General features: G+C 44.4%; 1 protein-coding gene across 1 annotated transcript in view; it reads left to right on the top strand.

The window, feature by feature from the left end:
- Positions 1 to 21,254, top strand: part of SLC15A4 (solute carrier family 15 member 4) — an 87,028-nt gene that overhangs the window by 44,604 nt on the left and 21,170 nt on the right. The window contains exons 4-6 of the mRNA XM_082253616.1: positions 59 to 130; positions 11,093 to 11,261; positions 13,019 to 13,177. Of these exons, the coding sequence (XP_082109742.1) occupies positions 59 to 130; positions 11,093 to 11,261; positions 13,019 to 13,177 (400 nt within the window). The remainder of the gene's footprint in view (positions 1 to 58; positions 131 to 11,092; positions 11,262 to 13,018; positions 13,178 to 21,254) is intronic.

Here is a 21,254-nt window from a genome sequence, read left to right as displayed (position 1 = left end):
CCTTCACTATATTTACTAAAGTATGGTTGGAAGTATAAAAAAATGTTTTCTATTGTAGATGCAAACCACATACGTCCTTCAGAGCCTCCATTTGTTAATCCCACGGATATTTGAAAGTGAAGATCATACGGTAAGCTTTTATTTATATAATGCAGAGTGGCATACTATAATCAATATGTGGTTTTCATTCAACCCTGTTTTTGTTGATTTCTTTACATTTCTCGCTTCCATTGTGCCCCTTATTTCCGTCTTTTCAACGAAATTTTCCCCCCTTGGTGATGAATACAGCACCGCTTTTGTTCACCTTCAGCTGTTGTTTCTAATAGGAAGCTTTTATATACAAAAGTGCCAATTCCACCAAACATTGAATATTGTGTTTGTTATTATTGCTCTTCGCTAGTACTTTCAATGAAAGGATCAACTGTCTCCAAAAAATGTTGCTATCCTCCCTTTCTGATGTAACTACCATGGTGTTCTTCTTCCTTCTTTTTTTTTTTTTTTTTCTTCATGTGATACTGCTTAAAGTGGAAGTAAACCCTCCTATTGTTTTCAGCCAAGGAAGCTTCCATCTTGGGCTCTGTTTAATCTTCATCTGCCATGATGCTGAACATGTCATCAGTTATGACTCCAGCCATTGGATGGTTTGACAGTTTGGTTGAGAGCACAACCAATGTGACAGCATTTTCTGCAGGCCGGAAATGTAACAGTTTTTTCAAGCCAATAAAGTGATCGGTTTACTTCCTCTTTAACCACTTGCCGACCGCCGCACGACTATTTACTGCGGCGGTCAGCCACTCCTGGGCAAACCGACGTAGGGCTACGTCAGTCGGCCAGGAGCCTGTATGGGGCGAGCGTACACCGCCGGAGGCGCGCTACCGCCCCGCTCGTTCACAGTGATCCCCGCGTGTGTGACCGGCGGCTCCGATGTCCGCCGGTCATTCGCGATCTCCCGCAGGAGAGGGAGAAAGGCAGACGGCTGATGTAAACACAGCCGTCTGTCATTCTCCCTGGTGTAACAGCAGAGACTATACGATCCTGCTACGTAGGATCGTATGTCTCTGTGGTTACATCACAAGCCACACCCCCCCCCCCCCCCCCCACAGTTAGAATCACGCCTAGGGATACATTTAACCCACTGATCACCAATAAATTTAACCCCTTCCCTGCCAGTGTAATTTTTACAGTAACAGTGCATATTTATAGCACTGATTACTGTAGTAATGTCACTGGTACTCCCAAAAGTGTCATAAATGTCAGTCAGGCGTCCGATCTGTCCGCCGCAATGTCGCAGTCCCGCAAAAAAAAATCGCAGATCGCCGCCATTACTAGTTAAAAAAACAAAACAATAAAAATTACATAAATCTTTCCCGTAGTTAGTAAACGCAATAACTTTTGCGCAAACCAATCCAAAAATGCTTATTGCGTGTTTTTTTTTTTTTTTACCAAAAATATGTAGCAAAAAACAAATTGGCCTAAAATGTTAAATTTTTTGATTTTTTTATTTATTTTTTTTTTTTTTTGAGAATTTAATTTTAAAAAATTTGAAAAATATTATTTTTTCAAAATTGTCGCTCTTTTCTTGTTTATAGCGCAGAAAATAAAAATTACACAGGTGATCAAATACCACCAAAAGAAAGCTCTGTTTGTGGGGAAACAAAAGGACGTCCATTTCATTTGGGTACAGCGTCGCACGACAGCGCAATTGTCCGTTAAAGTCACGCCTTGCCGAATCGCAAAATAGGGCCTGGTCTTTGAGCAGCCAAATCCTCCGGGGCTTAAGTAGTTAAGTGCCTGTGTGCATTTCAAATGCTGCTTGCATTTCTATACAAGTTTACAGGAAAGCAAAACCCACTTGAAGCATATCAAATACCAGTCAGGAGTTTCACTGCAGGTCAGATGCACCTGTTGATGAGTTCTGAATGATCTCAGAAGTGTCTCAGAGGAATACCACTGACACAGGTATTCAAGTGGAAGTTCACCAAAAACTAAATCTGCAGGCAGCCACATTCTAAGACTAATCTATCTAACCCTGTGAAGCAAGAATCTCTATACATACCTTTTCTGAAGCCGATCCGGTCTGGTCTCCAGTGGTGGATGCTGTGTAGAAGAGACAGCCGACAATGGCTGGGAAGTGACATCACCCATAGTTACTATCGGACTTCGGTTGTCGGCTGCCTCTCCTGCACATGCCTACACAGAGAAGGCTGACGGCTCACCGTGGGACTGGACTGGATCGGCTGCACAAAATGTATGTATACTGATTTTTGCTTTACAGGGTTAGATTAGTCTTAGAATGTGGCTGCCAGTAGATTTAGAATTCGTTTTTTGGCTAAACTTCTACTTTAAGGAAAATTAACAATGTAAATTGTATTTTGGCCCCTCCAGCAGCATGGACCTACCTTCACATCACTTATATTCTGCTCTGTTTTGGCTTCTGGGCACAAAGAAATTACACACTTCTTCTAGGTAAAGGGGTAGGTGTGCGACATATGACAGTGCTGGTGCTTGGTCGCTCAAGTACTTAGTGCTATTACATGGGACTGGGAGATACATCATTAGCCCTGTGTAAGTTCTGTGTTCTGAATTGTGGTTTACATAGGGCTACCTCTCTTTGCCACTGGGGGAGCAAAAAAAAAGTTATGTACATTCTATGTGCAACCTGGTCTGCTTTCAAGTAAGCATGTTTGGTTTGTTCTGCATGGGAAAAGCACAGGTTCACTTTAATGCTGTGCTGTAGCTGATATTCGGCTACAGTGCAGCTCTCCAGTTCTGGGTGGGAGTCCTTTCCGAGAAAGTGCCTCGGGCGGACATCGGGAAGTGTCTGTGATCACTTTATTTTACTTAATACTTTTAATGTGTTCCTTTACCACAGGGGTTCACAGATCGGGGTAATGGGCCAATCACAGCAGCCCTTTACCATATGATTAGCTGTGTCCAATCATCATAGCTGGTCACATTTATACAGACTCTTGAGTTAAGTCAATCTATCAGGGCATGGTGAGTACAGCAAATGATAATCAGTGCAAATGATAATCCGTGCGAAATCAGTGCAAATGATAATCAGTGCTGCCTTGTCAGTGCCTCCTCATCATTGCCCATTAATGCAGCTCATCTGTGCTGCCTCAGTGCCCATAAGTGAAGAAGAAGAATTGCTTATTTGCAAAATGTTATAACCAATTAAGAAAAACTTGTTTTTTCTTTCGTTCATTGATGCACAGCTCCTGATTCTTCTTAAACCATTGGGTTATACTGCCCTCTACAGGAGTAGGACACTAGGTAAGAAAAAGCTTGACTATACCTATGGGCAGTCCCAGGGGGTACACACCCACTCTCAGCTATAGGCACTCAGTTTTTATTTTTCTTTATGCCTAATCAGGAGTAAGGACATAGTTCCTTTCTGGGATCTCTGGTCCTCGCATTTTTTTTTTTCATTTTAAATGGAATTTTTTTCCTCTCTTCTTATTTTTGTTCCTGGGAGAACTACAATCAAGTGCCGGACTGGGCGACAAACTGTATAGTATTGATCCTTAGGGCCCCCCTAGTCTAGCCAGTGAGCGTGTGCAGACCGCAGCTCCGCACTAGGCCAGCTGTGACATAACCCCACTGGACTGGGGCTGGCCTGTGAGTTAAATATCTTACAAGGACACAAACTGTTTTTGGCCTGAGTCGCAGAATTTCCTTCTGGCCGACAGCACCCACATTACGATGGAGCGGTGTCCCGTCCGGAGCGGGGCCCACCCTGTTCCTGGTGTGGTAAGTAGCTGCCCTTCTAAAAATTTTGTCACTGTGGGTCTTTTGGCCAGGGTGAGGTGATTTGCTGGCTTTGCCACATGCTCTTAAGGGGAGCTGGTTGGAGTTGCTGCTGACCGGGTTTTCCTGCTGTGCACTGGGGGGGTTGAGCAGGGTTCCCTGCCATTCTGGGAGGGTTAGTGACTAGGGCAGGGATGTCCTCTGGGCTCCCCGCAGCGGTTGTTGGACTGGGGGAGCAGATGTTTTTTTACCATCCGCGGGTACGCACCTCACGCGGCCGGATCCAGCCAAAAATTTAGGCCGTGGCTTTACCTTCTCTTTGGGCATCCGCCTTCCCCTCTGCTGCCCATTGGTGGTCGGCTCAGCCTGGGCTTGCATCCTGGTGGCCGGGCGCCCTCAAAACTTTAGGCTGCGGCCTTCTAGGCCATGTGGCCAAGTTGGGCTCCGCCTTTAGCGGCGGCCCCAGTGCGTGTAGCTTAAGCCCCACTCTTCCTTTGGGCATCTGGCAGGCTGAGAATCCGTGCAATTGCGCCTGGGCTCCCACAAAAATTTAGGTCGCGGCTTGCTGCCTGTTGAGCCACATGGTCAACTTGGAACAGGTGGCGCTGTGGGGGCGCTTCATTTTTTAATGACAGTCTTGCCGCCATTTTTTGTGTGGGGCACCTGCCTTGTTTTAGCAAGGGTACCCTGCCCGCGCGTCCACGTTACGGCGGGCAGCCCCCTTTTTAAGGGGCTATGTCCTATTATGCCCTCTATGGAGGCACCCCCCCCCTTTGCTTTTTTGGGGAATCCGATAGGTGGTCCATTCGTGGACCCTTGGCCGACGTCCCCTTTGTGGGACCGAAGTCGGAAGCCTCCCCTGATGGTTTTGTTTTCGGGGTGAGCTCAGTATATAGCGACACTACTGGGTCTGCGTCCATGCACCCTGAGTGCTCAGATAGTGAAGATGATTCCTCCACTCCTCTAGCCATGCTTAAATAGGCGCTGGTGGATGCACTGTTTGTGTCAGTGCGGGAAACTTTAAAAATGGAGATTACCCACAGGCCCTCTAAAGCAGCGAGGGTGTTCCTCTTTCGGATTACCTTGACAACATTGTCACAAACAGTGGGGTTGTCCAAAACGCAGTGGTTGCTAGGCGTTTTTTGCTTGTGGTATCATGAGGATTTACTGTGTAAAAGGTGGACGATCCCACCTGTAGTGGACTCGCTGGTTTACAGGTCAAATTTGAGTTACCTTCATCCGGTTGAGAAGTTCCCAACCTTTTTACAGGTCCAGCTAATAAGAGGGCGGATGCTCTGGCTCACCATATGTGCGCTGTGGCTGGTTTGGCAATTAGGCCGGTAATTACTATTGCCCTGGTCTCATGAACTCTAAGTGGGCTAAGCTTTAATGCTGGGACCTGGAGGGAGAATTGTTTCCCCCTGTCTTTGTGGATCTGGTGGACCGGTTGGTCCAGGGGCTACAGCTTGTCTGTGATGCCTCTTTTGGATGTGGCTCCTATTGATTCAAGGCAGTGGTCCTTCGGCGTATTGTCTGGCTGAAATTCTGGTCTGCGGACTAGACTTCTAGGAAGGCCTTATCTGATTTCCCTCTTGTAGGGGGTCGCCTGTTTGGAGCTTCCTTGAATGACTTTGTAAAGGGCTCACAGGGGAAAAGAGTACTTTTCTTCCGCAGGCTACCAAGGGCAAGAAGCCTCGTTGTAGACGTGGGCCATTCCCCTCTGCTTCTAAGCGGCCTCTTCATTTCTCAGGATCGCAAGATTAGGTATCAAAAGTCAGGGCCTCCACCAGAGGTTCCAAGAGGACCTGGTCTGGCAAGCCACTAGTGTGCTCTTCCAAACCCGTGGACAAGGCTGCCTCTGCATGAAGGGGCACTCTTAACCCGTATCTGGGGTAGGGGGGATGTCTTCGCTTGTTTCTGGATCAATGGACCTCCCTGGTATAGGTCAAGTGGGTCCACAAAGTTATTTGGTCAGGCTACGAGATAGAGTTCGGTCTTGTCCTCCGGAAAGCTTTTTCCCTTCCAACCTGCACTTGTTCCCAGATCACTTACAGGGTCTCTTTGGGGAAGTGCAAGACATTGTTATGTCAAGGGGTAATTGTTCCGACTTCGGGAAATTTTCTAGGGTTTTTTTTTTTTTTTTTACTTAAATCTCTTTACAGTCCCAAAGAAGGAAGGCAAGAAACATCCAATTCTGGACCTCAGGGTGCTAAGCTGCTTTGTGCGAGTACAGAAGTTCCGCATGGAGTCCATTCACATGGTAGTGGCGTCCCTACATCAGGGGGATTTCTTCTCGCTTCTTTCGACATCAAGGACGCCTACCTGCACATTCTAATATGTGCTGGTCGCCAGTGCTTCCTCCATTTGTGCCATGGAAGAGGAGCATTATCAGTTTGTGGTGCTGACCTTTGGTCCCACCCCTGCACCATAGGTCAGGAGTGTTGGCTCCTGTGCTGACTTTTTTTTTTTTTTTTTTTGAGTCAGCGGGAGATGGTGGTACTGGGGTACCTGGACGATCTTCTTCTGGTGCTTAGTGTCTCCAGGGCTTCCTGTCTTCAAGCATCAGTAACGCAGGTTTTGCAAGGTGGCCACCTGGTTGTCGGTGCACACTTTTTTACAAAGTTTTTTGTAAAGTGGTTGTGTTGACATCTGCGGATGCTTCTTTTGGCCGCAAGGTTTTGCTGGCTGCTTTTTCCTGGTCGTCTTTGAGGGTGTATTGTTTTTCAGATGAGCTCCAGTTGTTTATGGTTGAACTGTTACCTGGTTGGCTGTGGTTAGGCTTGTGACTTTTTTTTTTTTTTTTCTGTTTTCCCCCCTCATGTTTAACACTGCTTTGGAATGTCCCAATGGTTAAAAAGAATCGGGAGCAGTGTCCGTCAATGAACGAAAGGAAAAATTGGATTTTTGACTTACCGTAAAATCCATTTCTCTGTTCATGGAAGGACACAGCACCCACCCCTCTGTGGAGTTGGCTTTCTTCTGACACTTCTTGTAACAAAACTGAGTGCCTATAGCTGAGAGTGGGTGTATACCACCTTGGGATTGCCCATAGGCGTAGTCAAGCTTTTTCCTGCCTAGTGTCCTACGTCTACATTTTTTTAAAACCTGCGGTGATTAAATACCACCAAAAGAAAACTTCATCTGTTAAAAAAATTATTTTTTTTTTTATTTATTTGGGTAGTGTTGCATGACCTTGAACTGTCATTCAAAGTGAGACCGCACTAAAATCTGAAAACAGAAAGAGGGTGAAAGTGCCCTGTATTGAGGTCAATTATCGGAAAGGACATTAGCTTGGACCCAAAGCATCATGGTCGTGAATCTTCTACGAATACTTGAGTCAACGCCGCGTCATTCACAAAAAATAACAATCAGGTATTCGAGGCATTTATAGTGAGTCAAGTGCTCGACTACAACCCCCCCTTCCTGCCCCAACAACCTCCAGCACTACCACCTCCTCCTGAAGTGTTACAAAATGTTGCTATAGTTTGCCCTGATGCGGCCCTTTCCAACACTTTGCATTTATTTTATAGCAATGAATTTTGTGTTGGCTGGCTTTCCCTTAGTACGTTAACTAATTTTCCTAAATGACCCAAGTCAAAGGAAAATCTAAGACATTTCTTAGACTAGTTATTGCAAGTATATTCAAGTGGCATTCCTATAAATAATCAACATGGCAATTGTTGCACCTTGCCATTCATAAATCTAAACATGTCAATTTTATTCTGGCAAATTAGGATTTTGCTGCAGTTTGTCTTTTCCAAAATCTATAGTCCAACATTTGAGCCATGTCAGCTTCTCTGTCAGAATATTGGTACACCTTGATAAGAGTCTGGGCATCAAGTGTCATTTAAATTAGGATAATTATTTTTTTCAGCGTCTAGACAAAATACTGTTTGTTTGAAAAATTACCCTGTACAAAAAGTTTTTTTTTTTTTTTTAATTTTAATCATTCCAACAATCTAACTTTCATTGATTTTAAGTTTTCAACACGGTGGGTTTCATCTAAGGCTGATACAATAGCTTTTAGCATAAGGGATCTTTTTTTTTTTTTTTTTTCCCCAGAAAGGGGGAGAATTACCTGAACATCAAATACCAGGATGCAGTGTGTGTGTGTGTGTGTGTGTGTGTGTGTGTGTGTGTGTGTGTGTATATATATAATGGTGCACAGTTTTCTTCCAATCAAATATTTTATTATAATGCAGTGAATATAGAGTGCATCTGGAAAGTATTCACAGCGCTTCACTTTTTCCACATTTTATGGTACAACCTTATTCCAAAATGGATTAAACTCATTATTTTCCTCAAAATTCTACAAACTATACCCCATAATGATAACATAAAAGAAGTTTGTTTGTACATTTACTAAAAATAAAAAAACAAAAAATGTCAGATGTACATAATTATTTAAAGCCTTTGCCATGACACACAAAATTAATTGTAGTCTACCTGTGGTAAATTCAGTTAAAGTGGAGTTCCACCCTAAATTTATACTTGCCTCCATCTTCTCGCTCCGGGTCACCTGAAAAACAAATGGATAATCGCAATCTTTTTTTTTTTTAACTTACCTCGTTTAGAAGAAAATATACTTACCTTATTTCCTTCTTCCTCCCCTCGGCGGCCACAGCCCGTCGTCACTTTCTGTCTTTGCAATGATTCCTGGGAGCTGAACGTCATCGCTCCCAGGAATCAATGCGCCTGCACCTGCCCCGACGTCAGTTCCGGTGCACGCGTCATTCCCTTCTAAACAGCTTCTGGGCATGCCCAGAAGCTGTGGAGGGATGCCGCGCGCGCACCGGAAGTGACGCCGGGGCCGGTGCAGTGAATCGTGGGACCGAAGAGGACGCAGAAGAGGATCGCGCTGGCTTCAAGCTGCCCACACCTGAGATGGCAGCGCTGGACAATAATTTTTCAAGGTAAGTATTTGTCCTAAAAGGTAAGTGCAACCCGGGACAGATCAGAGGCTAGCCATTGTGAAATGTACTAGCCCTGACTGTCCCGGGGGTATTTTTATTAAAAAAAAAAGTGTTCCCAGGATGGAACTCCGCTTTAGTTGGACATTATTTGGAAAGGCAAACACCTGTCTATATAAGGTCCCACAGTTAACAGCGCATGTCCGAGCACAAACCAAGCCATGAAGTCCAAGGAATTGTCTGTAGACCTCAGACAGGATCAAGGCATAGATTTTGGGAAGGGTACAGAAAAAAATTCTGCAGCATTGAAGGTCCCAATGAACACAGTGGCCTCCATCATCTGTAAATATAAAAAGTTTTTTGGAACCACCAGGACTCTTTCTAGAGCGGGCCGCCCAGCCAAACCAAGCGATCGGGGGAGAAGGGCTTTAGTCAGGAGTGTGACCAAGAACCGATGATCACTGACAGAGCTCCAGCGTTTCTCTGTGGAGAGAGGAGAACCTTCCAGAAGAACAGCCATCTCTGCAGCACTCCACCAGTCAGGCCTGTATGGTAGAGTGGAAAGACGGCAGCCACTCCTCAGTAAAAGGCACATGACAGCCCACCTGGAGTTTGCCAAAAGTCTCCAGAAGGCCTCTCAGACCATGAGAAACAAAATGGTCATCTCTGGTCTGATGAAACAAACTTTGAGGAAAATAATGAAATTATTCCATTTTGGAATAAGGTTGTAACAACATGTGGAAAAATTGAAGCACTGTGAAAACTTTTCCAGGTGCCCTGTAACATGAAGTTTAAAAACATTAAGTAATCCAGAAAAGGGAGGTATAGTGCAGTACCAGTGGTACATCTCAAGAGGCGGTAGTAGGTAATATGTCCAAACAGTAGAGGGATAGAACAGTGTTGGACTATTGTGGTCTACTCTGATTGCACTACTATGCACCATAGTCACATTATTGAGGACTGGGGAGGTAAGCAGCCCAGAAAATGCAGTCATGCGACCAGGGTTGTTGGGACTAGGAGGCCCTGGAAGTTTGAAGTGGGGGTGGTTAGGAGGTAAGGAAACTCTTCATTAGCGCTGTCCTCAGGTGTGCCTAAACCTATTAAGCAACCAGCTCTGTCTGTGATAGTATCGAGGTCTGCGAGGTACTGGGGGTTGGGGGAGCCTCTAAGATGAGGAGAGGACAAATACAGATGAAAGAGGGGTGAAATGATGCTGATCGCAGGTGCAATACTTTACAGCAGGGGTGTCAAACTCAATTTCATCACGGGCCGAATCAGGATTATGGTTGCCCTCAAAGTCCCTCACCCTCCCTTACATGACAGTGCGCCCCTGATTCTAGAGGAGGACCAGATAAGGGCTGGAGACCACTGAATGCTAAGACCAGGGGAAGTGGAGAGGAGAGGGTGCTATGGCTGCAAAGAGAGGCGCAGGATCTTTAGGAGGAGATCTGTCTTCCTCTCTGTTGTGGACTGCTGAGACGGTGAGAGGGGGGGGGGGGTAGATTCAAGCCTCTTTGGCTGCATGGAGTAGTATAGGATCTGGTGGATTTGTTTTGTCCTTTTCTCTGCTGCTGACAAGGTGGGGGCAACAATGAAGGGGTTGCCGCAGCTGCAGGAGAGGTGTGAGGGCCACATGAAATGGCTTGGAGGGTCGGATTTGGCCCTGGGGCCTTGTGTTTGACATGTGTGCTTTTACAGGCTCCTAGGAACCCCCCCCCCTATTTTTACTTTAAAAAAAAATGCATTTATTTATTTAAAGGTGAACTTCTCCTTTAATCTACACTCTTAACTTCACTAACTTAAAGTGGTTCTACCTCCAAAATGTTTGTTAATGCATTCCTTGCATTAAGGTAAAAAAAACGTTTTTTTGTTTTTCTGTCCTCCCTCTTCCCTCTGTGACGAGATCCAGCACTGTGCACACAGGCACTTGGGTGACAGCAGGACACATTAACTCCTGCATCTTTCAATCCGATGCATTGAAGAGGTAGCAGGGGTGGGTCATGTCCCTCTGTGTGTCTTTTGGAGTGCAGCTCTTTAGACACACACTGTGTGCCCCCATAGCAAGTGGCTTGGCTCGAATCAGCTTTCGGGTGCTGCCGCCACCATTCATAGTAAGGGAAACCGGCAGTGAAGCCTTTTTAGCTTCACAGCAAGTTCCTACTGCGTATGCGCAAAGTGCACTTTCTAACTGGGGCCAAACTTCCGAAGGACTTTGCTGCGGCAGAGTCTCATGGAGGCAGGGACGGGTATCTGTCAAAAACGGGTACCTGCCCCCCCCTCCCCCTGAAAGGTGCTAAATGTGGCACCAAAGTGGGGGAGAAAGCAGATAAGGGGAGCTTCCACTTTTGGGTGGAACTTGCTTTAATGTAATACTGAATTAGCTAGTCATTTAGACAACCTGTTTATCTTTGTAACCTGTTTTTGTGTTGCAGTTTCCGGCAGCATGGCTCACCATGTTTGATGCGGTTCTCATTCTGATCCTGATCCCGCTTAAAGATAAGGTAGTGGACCCAGTTTTGAAAAGAAAAGGCTTGTTACCATCGTCACTCAAGAGGATTGCTGTGGGAATGTTTTTTGTAACCTGTTCAGTCCTGGCTGCAGGTAAGAATGGAGTGCCTAGGTGTGTACAGGTCGCTTCCGTCCAGCATTATTACCTCTTGACTGCTGTAGGGCATTTTTCATATGACTAAAATGGTTGCTCTTTCACAAAATGCAAGTTTTTTTTTTTTTTTCTGTGATGGATTTAATGGCTGTAAATTTCTCACATCCAGTAGCAAAGATAATTTATATCCGCAAAAAAATTGTTACATTTTTACAGCACTGTACCAACTAAGGTTCTTTTCTAAAGTGTTTGTAAAGCCACAACTTTGTTCTTCTGAAAAGAGTGGAGGGGGGATTAGAACTTTTGTCTGTATGTGTGTCTTTGCTTTGTAGATTTGTCTCCTATTTATCAGAGAGAAAATGCTAATTTTACTGTTGTCACCAGAAAAAAGGGGAAATCTTCCAATGGGGAGGGGAGTTCCCCTGACTTGTAGAGCTTTCCCTCTCACTTCCTGTAGTGTGTCCAGGACAGGAAGTAAAAGAAAACTGCAGTAGCCAACAGACCACAAAAGAGAAATTTAATGGCTTTTAACCCTTTTCCTGCGTTATCCAATTTTTTATTTTTAGCGTTTGCTATACATACACTTTGAGGTGAAACTGACATGTCTATCAAACGGTGATCAGCTTATGTAGTTTCTGGCTCTGCTGTGCCTCTACCATTTCTTTCACTTCCCTATTAAAGCTCTTTCATACTTGTGGTGTCCTCTGAAGAGCGATTGCATTTGGTTTACTTTTCAGAAAGCATTTGACAGGGGGTGAGGAGTCTTATATTGCCCCTGTAATTGCCACACTACTGCACAGCAGTTGAGAGCATTGCACACAGTTGTGACACATTCCTATAGAACTCAATGTGTTTGAAAGGTGGTGGTGCCTCTCAAACTTGGCAGCTAGAGTTAAAAATGTAGAGGCCACTAAGCATTGCATCTCTGGCATGTGAACAGCCCTGTCTGACTGCATTGCTTGGATTCTGGTTGGGGAGGGCTGTCTTAAAATGCAGCTTTTAACTGGCCACCTGTGTGAAAGAGCACTAAGTGTATGAGTATAGTATGATTGGTCAAAGCCAAACACAGAAACCCATCACGGTGTCCATAACCGAGGAAATGATTTCTGAGTCCGAAGATGCGACATGGCATACCAGGCTCCTAGATGTATTTTATTTTTGACAGTGCATGTCACTGTTCTTCATTTTGGAGGCTTGTAGATTCAATTCACTTTAAAATAAACCGGTCATAAAAGAAATGTAAAATCACTGTCAGCCTCTGAAAATGCTGCACACCCGGCTGCCCTTACCCTCCTGTTTCAGTACTTTGAGCATTGATTTAGAGCAATACTGCTTATCTGGCTGTTGTCCCTATCCAATTGCTTCAACACTGAGTATTGACCTGGAACAGGTATGCCGTTATGGACTTGACTTCTCTCTCTGACTTTCTTGATCTACATACCTGTCCCAGGTCATTGATAATAAACCAGTGAGTCATTCAAGGCCAGATAACTAGTATTTTCAAAAAGGAAGTTGACAGTGGTAGTCTCCCATGTTATCTAACAGGACAGAGTTACCAGTCACCTGACCCTGACTCTTGATTCATGAAGAGTGGCGCAGGTTTGTGAATACCAACGTCCTAAACCACTCAAGCTTCAGATGTAGATTTCCTTAGAATGGTGAGCTTTGTGCAGATAAAAATGTGTACTGATTTCTTGACCATTATCTCCCCAAATAAAAGTGCATTGTGCTTACTTTGTTCTTGTGCTTGGTGCAGGTATTCTGGAAAGTAAAAGATTGGAGATTGTAAAACAAGGGGATATACAGACCCAAAAGATTGGACATGTCACATATTATGCTGCTAAACTCGCCATATGGTGGCAGCTACCTCAGTACCTTCTCATTGGAGTCAGTGAAATATTTGCAAGTATTGCAGGTAAGTAATTGGCAGTGTGTGTGTTCAATGTGAACTGAAACATGAAAAACTGGATGTGGCCTGGTCATGGGTGTGGAAGGGGAAAACCCTTTCCACTGGTAGCAAGTATCTGTGCTTTTATATTAATGCTTTAGCACGCCATGACTTTTTTTTTCCCCTTTTACTCTGCTTGCGTTAAAGCATGCATGAAACGGTTAAATAGAAGGTGAAGAGTTGGTGCTTCGCCTACTTGTTTGTACTTTGTCTTTGCTTGCAGACTGCTTTTGTGCTGTATTGTATTGCTGTCTGCAGGCTATGACTGGTACTGCAGTAGGGTCACCTAGTATTCAGTGCTGCATCATTGCCAGGATTCAAACTTGCTGCTAACAATAGATCTCCTGATTGTTACATTTTATGGGATTAAGTAGTAAATGACAGTATTAGTAATGACAATAAAATATGAAAAACTGGTATTTTTTAGAAAATTCCCCAGTGTAATAGTAATTGGTGTATTATTGGTGGAAAGCTAGTTCACATCAACAGTGGACAATGGCATATTACATAAACTAGAAAAGAAAATGCTAATTTTAGAAATGCATTAGTACTTTGTATATTGTAACTTGTGGTTTATTTTTATATTATACTCCTTAAGCTTACAAAAACGTTTTTGTTTGGGGAAAAAAAACAAATAAACTTTTCTATTGGTGTAGAATTGTTTTCTCAAATGTTAAATGAGCCCTTATAGGACCGTCTAACATGTTCAGTGTCAAAAGGGAGTGGTCTTTAACGCCAGCACACCGCAGGCATGCATCGCTGGGCAGCCAATGTTTTTGTGCTGAGAGCGTGAATACTGACCGCTTTCAGCACGTAGACTGCACTGTGAAAGACATAATTAATGATTAATGAGTGGCAGCCAGTGGGACTGGCTGTTAATCATGTGACAGCCAATCGCAGTTGTCACATGATCTTGGTGGATACAATTCACAACCTTGTTGCCCGTATCTGAAAAACGTGTTTTGTGTCTTTTTTTTTTTTTGCTTCCTATAGACTTTTTAATGGGAGAACCTTTTTAATAGGAAAAAAATTCTTACCTCTCCTTCTCCATTGGCTAAAACAAAATACTCAAGCCTGAAAACTACATGTACAAAATACACTCCAAAAACACCAGGTTGGCCTAAACAGATTATTTCCATGGCTGCTTTGTGTGCTATAATGGACTGTAATAGCATTATCTATATGTGGGGGGGGGGGGGGGGGGGGTCTTCAGGCAGCAGAAGGGAAGTCTCCTGTACTGCTGTGAGAATACAGCACCAACTACTGTATGTAGCTAATGCTATTACAGTCCATTATAGCACTTGTCCTTTATAGATGCCATCTGCCCAACTATCCACCTTGGCCAATCAGAGGCAAGTCTTTCTGAATGGTGAAGGACTAAGGCCGACTTTCCTTAATTTCGACAGCGGAAGGCAAGTCGCCCGTACTGGAACACAGGGTTGCTTTATTTGTATAGTATTCTACAGAACATATAGCAGCAATATAATTTAGGCTAGACTGCCCTATACAAAATATTTTATAGGTAATTGAAACCATAAATTCTACCTGTGTCAGGGCATTTGACTTTGGCGACGTGGTCGTTTTGCTGTAGCGTAAGCTGTGAGTGACCTCCTGTTTTTGTATCGGTGCCCCTCAGTGGCGGAGCTAGACTTTTTTAAAACAGGGGTGGCAAGGTATTATTTTGGGGGGTCAATATATTGCGATATTTTTTTGCTGCGGATCCTCTTCATCGCGCATTTTTTGTAGTGCAGAGTTACTACAGCGTGCTCCCATTCAATGTAGAGATACTACAGTGTGCCCCCATTAAATGCAGAGTTACTACAGTGTGCCCCCATTAAATGCAGAGTTACTACAGCGTGCCCCCATTAAATGCAGAGTTACTACAGCGTGCCCCCTATCAATGCAGTGACCAGCGTGCCCCCCATCAGTGACCAGCGTACCCCCCCCCCCCCATCAATGTAGTGACCAGGCCAGCATCCATCAATGTAGTGACCAGCGTACCCCCCCCATCAATGTAATGATCAGCATGCCGTGTCCCCTTCAATGCAGAGACCAGAGAGACTTACCTAAGGAGAAGAAGAACACAGCCTGATACATCCATCCCACATGTTCAGTCTGCCCAGCCCGCAGCTAGTTCTCTTGACCGAGCGGTGAGCGCGGCACAGCAAACCAATCATGTCGTGAGTAGCGGCACAGCGAACCAATCAGGTGTGCAGGCACGCGTGATTGGTTAGCTGTGCAGCTGCTCACGGCGCCACTGCTGCTCACCGCTCAGTCAGGAGAACTAGCTGCAGGCGCCCACACTCTATCGTTCAGCTAATGAGTGTAATGTTTTCAGTGAGCCGGGTGGCAACAGGGGTGGCAAGGACTTTGTCTGGGGTGGCAATTGCCACCCCAGCTAGCCCTCTGGCTCCGCCACTGGTACCCCTCTATAACATTACCTGCTGACCGGAAGCGGCTATGCAGTTAGAGACTCTTCAGGAATTGTATATCCATAAAAACATCCTCCTGCCTGTCACACGACAGTGCCAAGGCCCAATGATAGAGTTCACTGGTCCTTGCATCATTGTGGAGTTGAGGAATTTTCCTACAAAAGTAGGAGATCACAGCTCATGCTGTCAGCTAACATCTGCAGCTCTTGGCTTATATTATATCCATTGACCTACCCACAAGCTTCTTGTGCCATCCCCACCGCTTGCATTCCTATAATACACATGAAGCACAGGATGGATATCTCCAAATGGTTAATGGGGAGGGGAAAAAAAAAAAAAAAAAAATATATATAATTTCTAAATAGTGCAGTTATAGCCATTGGGACACTATACAGGAAATATATTGTTTTTATTTTTTCCCCTAGAAAAGCATAATGTGGTTAGCTGCATTCTTTTGGAATCTTAAAGTGGTAATAAACCCAAAAGCAAGCATTCACTATATTGCAGCTTACCAACTCCTAGATGTGGTGGCTGTATGAGTTTTTCTTTTTGTAGGCTTTCTTTCCTTTTCTCTTCATTCCTGGTCAGTAAAGTGGGGTACACACTAGTAGAAAATCTGCCGAAAATTCCCGTGCGAGGTAAAATCGTACGATTTTCGGATAGTGTGTACACAACTTATAGCAGCCGATGCCAACATTTTCAACGTAAAAAAAACGGAGGGACAAACATCAAAATTTTTATCGTCCGTCCCCAGATGACCAATTTTCGTTTAATGTGTATGCAGTACGTCTGAAAAATCGGATACGAAAGACCGCGCATGATCTGAAGTTGCTGACAACCCTGAAGTCTAGGAACAAATGTCCAAAAAAAAAAATTGGACGAGAAATTTCCTGAACATTATGCTCTGTCAACTAAAAATGGTTATGACCGCTGAGCATGAGAGAGAAAAATCGGAGGATATGTCCGATTTCCGTCAAGTGTGTACGGGCCTTAAGTCTGTCGCCTTTTCAATTGAGCATGCAGTCCTGCAAATGTATCAGTTAAAAGTTTTGAGACAAGCCATTTACCTCTGACGGACCTCTTTAGGTACACCTTTCTAGTACCAGGTTGTAGTTCAGAACTACCTTTTATTCTTTCTGTCCTCAATTCAACAATGTGTTGGAAACATTCCTCAGATATTTTGCTCCATAGTGACATGATCGCATCATGCAGTTATTGCAGATTTGTCGGCTGCACATCCATGATGTGAATATCCCGTTCCACCACATCGCAAAGATGCTCTATTGGATGAAATCTGGTGACTGTGGAGGCCATTGGAGTACAGTGACCTCATTGCCATGTTCAAGAAACCAGTTTGAGATGATTTGAGCTTTGTGACATGGTGCATTATCCTGCTGGAAGTTTCTATCAGAAGATGGGTACTCTGTAGTCATAAAGGGATGGACATGGTCAGCAACAATACTCGGGTAGGGCGTGGCATTTAAATGATGCTCAATTGGTACTAGGGGGCCCAAAGTGTGCCAAGAAAATATCCCCCACACCATTACACCCCTCCCCCCCCCCCCCCCCCCCAGTCTGAACCATTGATACAAGGCAGGATGGATCCATGCTTTCATGTTTACATCAAATTCTGACCCAACCATCTCAATGTCGCAGCTGAAATCGAAACTCTTCAGACCAGACAAAGTTTTTCCAGTGTTCTATTGTCCAATTTTGGGGAGCCTGTGTGAATTTAGCCCCCGTTTTCTGTTCTTAGCTGGTGTGGTCTTCTGCTGCTGTAGCCCATCTGCTTCTAGATTCGATGTGCATTCGGAGATGGTATTCTGCATACCTTGGTTGTAACGAGTGGTTATTGGAGTTACTGTTGCCTTTCTATCTTCTCGAACAGTCTGCCCATTCTCCTCTGACATCAACCAGGCTTTTTTTTTTTTTCGTCCACACAACTGCCACTCACTGGATATTTTCTCTTTTTCGGACCGTTCTCTGTAAACCCTAGAGATGGTTGTGCGTGAAATCCCAGTAGATCAGCAGTTTTTTAAAGACTCAGACCAGTCTGTTTGACACCAACAATCATGCCACGTTCAAAGTCCCTTAAATTCCCTTTCTTCCCCATTCTGATGCTCGATTTCAACTTCAGCAAGTTGTCTTCACCACGTCTAGATGCCTAAATGAATGGAGTTGCTGCTATGTGATTTGACTGAATAGCAATTTGTGTTACCAAGCAATTAAATAGCTGTACCTAGTCAAGTGGCTGGTGAGTGTATATACACTGAATGTAATACATTTAAAAAAAAAAAAAAAATACATGCATACAGTGTTCAGCATAAATGAGTACACCCCAGCAGATGTCAGAAAACCTTTACTTTCCTTTCAGAGTCAACAGACTATACTACAAAATACTCCCACAAATGTGGGCCATTGATTGCAAGCAGGATGTGTTAATTTGCACACACAAAAAATTATTTTTCCTAATAAATGCGTTCAAGACCATATTGCAAAAATGAAACACCCCAATGAAATTCTTAGGCGCAAAGTTAAATTTTTAGACCACAAAATCCTAATTAACAAGAATTCAATTACAGGGGATTCGAATTATTCATGAAACGGGTGTCCAAAAAGCTGCTGATTTGTAATGAACACACACTCGCCTGTCCCACAATCCAGCGATGCAGCCACCCGGAAACCTGGCTCCTCTCCCCCTCTTCTCTGCGGTGCCGGCATCACTAGTGTGGGCACCCGGCTGTGACCGCTTGCGGCTACACAACCGGGTGCACAATGCCCATGCACGAGTCGCACAGCGTAATGGCTGGGCAATCTTCTGGGACCTGTCTCGTGTCCCAGAACATTGCAGGGAGGGAGGGGGAGAGGAGAACTTTTGCTTGAGCCGCCTAGGCAGCCCGAGCGGAAGTGGGAGTGGGTAACTGTCAAATCTAGGCACCCCCCCCCCCCCCCCCAAAAAAAAAAAAAAATGACATGCCAAATGGTGCATGTCAGGGGGTCAGGAGCACTTAAATTGGAAGTTCCACTTTTGGGTGGAACTCCGCTTTAACAAAGAAAACCTATTCCCATTTCATGCTGTCTGCAACGGTGCCACATGGTAGGGAAATGTCACAGGCCTGAGAGAGAAATTTTTTCCTTTGCACAACAAAGGTGAAGGCTACAAGAAGATCAGCAAAGCTTTACTTATCAGTCAGAATAGTGTAGCAAAAGTGATACATAAAATTAAAGATAGAACTGTAACCATCTCACAGAGACGTCCACGGAAGTTCACACCTCGACAGGAGCATCCTCTGATTAGAAGGGTTGAAGAAAATCGCCATGCAAGTTCACTGCAGTTGGCTAAAGAAGTAGAAAGCCAAACAAGGGTGATTGTTTTCCACGACACAATACCACGTACACTGCAGAGGAATGGCATGCATGGGTGTTGTCCACAAAGGAAGCCTCTCTTATAGCCCATGCACAAAAAGCCCACCTAGAATTTGCCAGGGCCCATGCTGAAAAAGATGACTACTGGGATAAAGATAAATGTTTTTGGAACTGATGGCTTCAAAACTGTATGGCGTTGCAATGGTGAGGAGTACAAAGAAAAATGCATGGTGCCTACAGTGAAACGTGGTGGTAGTGTCCTGTGGGGCTGCATGAGTGCTGCTGATGTCGGGGAGAGGTAATTATTGATGGTATCATAAATTTATTGATGAACTGCTCTATATTGAAAGAGAAGATGCTACCATGCCCCTGGTTTGTCGTGTACTTTTCCAACATGACAATGATCCAAAACACACATCTAATGCCACTGTTGCATTTCTGAAGAAGAATAGTGTGAAAGTGATTCAGTGGCCAAGTACGTCTAAGGATCTGAACCCAATCGAACACCTATGGGGAATTCTGAAGAGACAAGTTGAACATCACTCTTCATCCAGCATCCAAATTCAAAAAGAGGTAGTTCTTGAAGAATAGAAAATAATGTTGCAATAAGTCGCCAACGTGTTCATTCCATGCCCAGAAGACTTTTTTTTCTGTCCTTATAAATCATGGAGGTCATACTAAGAGTCGGTTCACACTGGGGCGACACTACTACTTCGGGAACAACTTGTGCATTACAATGCACCACGACTTCGGAGCGACTGGCAGGGACTTCACATAATGGAAGTCTATGCAAGTCGCCCCGAAGTAGTACAGGACCCTTTTTCTAAGTCGGAGCGACTTGTGTTGCTCCTATTAGAACGGGTCCTGTAGCGGTCAATGGACCGCGAGGGAGCGCGACTTGTCAGGCTGACAAGTCGCCTGACAAGTCGCTCTAGTGTGAACCGGCTCTAAATGCTAGATGTAGTAGTTTTTGTTGTGGGGTGTATTCATTTTTGCATCAACGAATTGAGTAAAACTGAATAATTTGTAATCTAAGTTATATTAACCTTACTTTTCTATATTCAGCTAAACAAATGTTCTATAAGATGCAGTTTTGTCAAAATGTTGTAAATGTTTCAATTTTCTTTTGTGTTTATTGAGATGTTGATTAAAATCTTAGTTTTTATAAAGGGGTGTACCTATTTATGCTGAGCTGGGTGTGTATGTATGTGTGTATGTGTGTGTGTGTGTATTATATATATATATATATATATATATATATATATATATATATATATATATAAATAAATATATATAAATTTTATACACACACACACACTGGTCAAAATAATTAAAGGGAACACTTTGAAAACACTTTAGATCTCAACGGTGAAAAATCTCTTGCTGGATGTCTATAATGATATGGACTGGGCAATGTGTTAGGAATAAAAGGATGCCACATCGTTAGATGGAAATTAAAATTATCAACCTACCGACACCCCGAAAATCAAAGTGAAAAAATGATGCTGCAGGCTAGTCCATTTTGCTGAAATTTCATTGCAGCATCTCCTAATGGTATTCAGTAGTTTGTATTGCCCCCACGTGCTTGTATGCATGCCTGACAACATTGGGGCATGCTCCTAATGAGACGACAGATGGTGCCCTGTGGTATTTCCTCCCAGATCTGGACCAGGGCACCACTGAGCTCCTGAACAGACTAAGGTGCAACTTGGCGACGTCGGATGGACCGAAACATAATGTCCCAGAGGTGTTGTATTGATTTAGGTCAATCGAGCGTGGGGGCCATTCAATGGTATCCAGTCCTTCATCCTCCAGTAACTGGCTGCATACTCTCCACACATGAGGCCAGGCGTTGCTGTGCACCAGGAGGAACCCAGGACCCACGGCACCAGTGTAGGGTCAGACAATGGGTCCAGTCAGGGTGCCATTGTCTGACCTGTAGAGGTCTGTGTGTCCCTCCATGAATATGCCTGCCCAAACCATCACTGACCCACCACCAAACCGGTCAAGCTGAACAATGTTACAGGCAGCATAAGGTTCTCCACGGATTCTCCATTCCCTTTCACGTCTGTCACTCGGGGTGAACCTGCTCTCATATGTAAAAAGCACAGGTGGCGTACCTGGCAATTCTAGTGTTCAATGGCAAATGCCAATCGAGCTCCACAGTGTTGGGCAGTGAGCACAGGGCCCACTGGAGGATGTCGGGCCCACAGGCCACCATCTTGAAGCCTGATTCTGATTGTTTG

The sequence above is a fragment of the Pelophylax lessonae genome (assembly GCF_965119305.1).
Source record: "Pelophylax lessonae genome assembly, chromosome: 1".
Lineage (NCBI taxonomy): Eukaryota > Metazoa > Chordata > Amphibia > Anura > Ranidae > Pelophylax > Pelophylax lessonae.
Note: the sequence above shows the minus strand (reverse complement) of the source record. Positions and strands in the feature narration are given on the sequence as shown.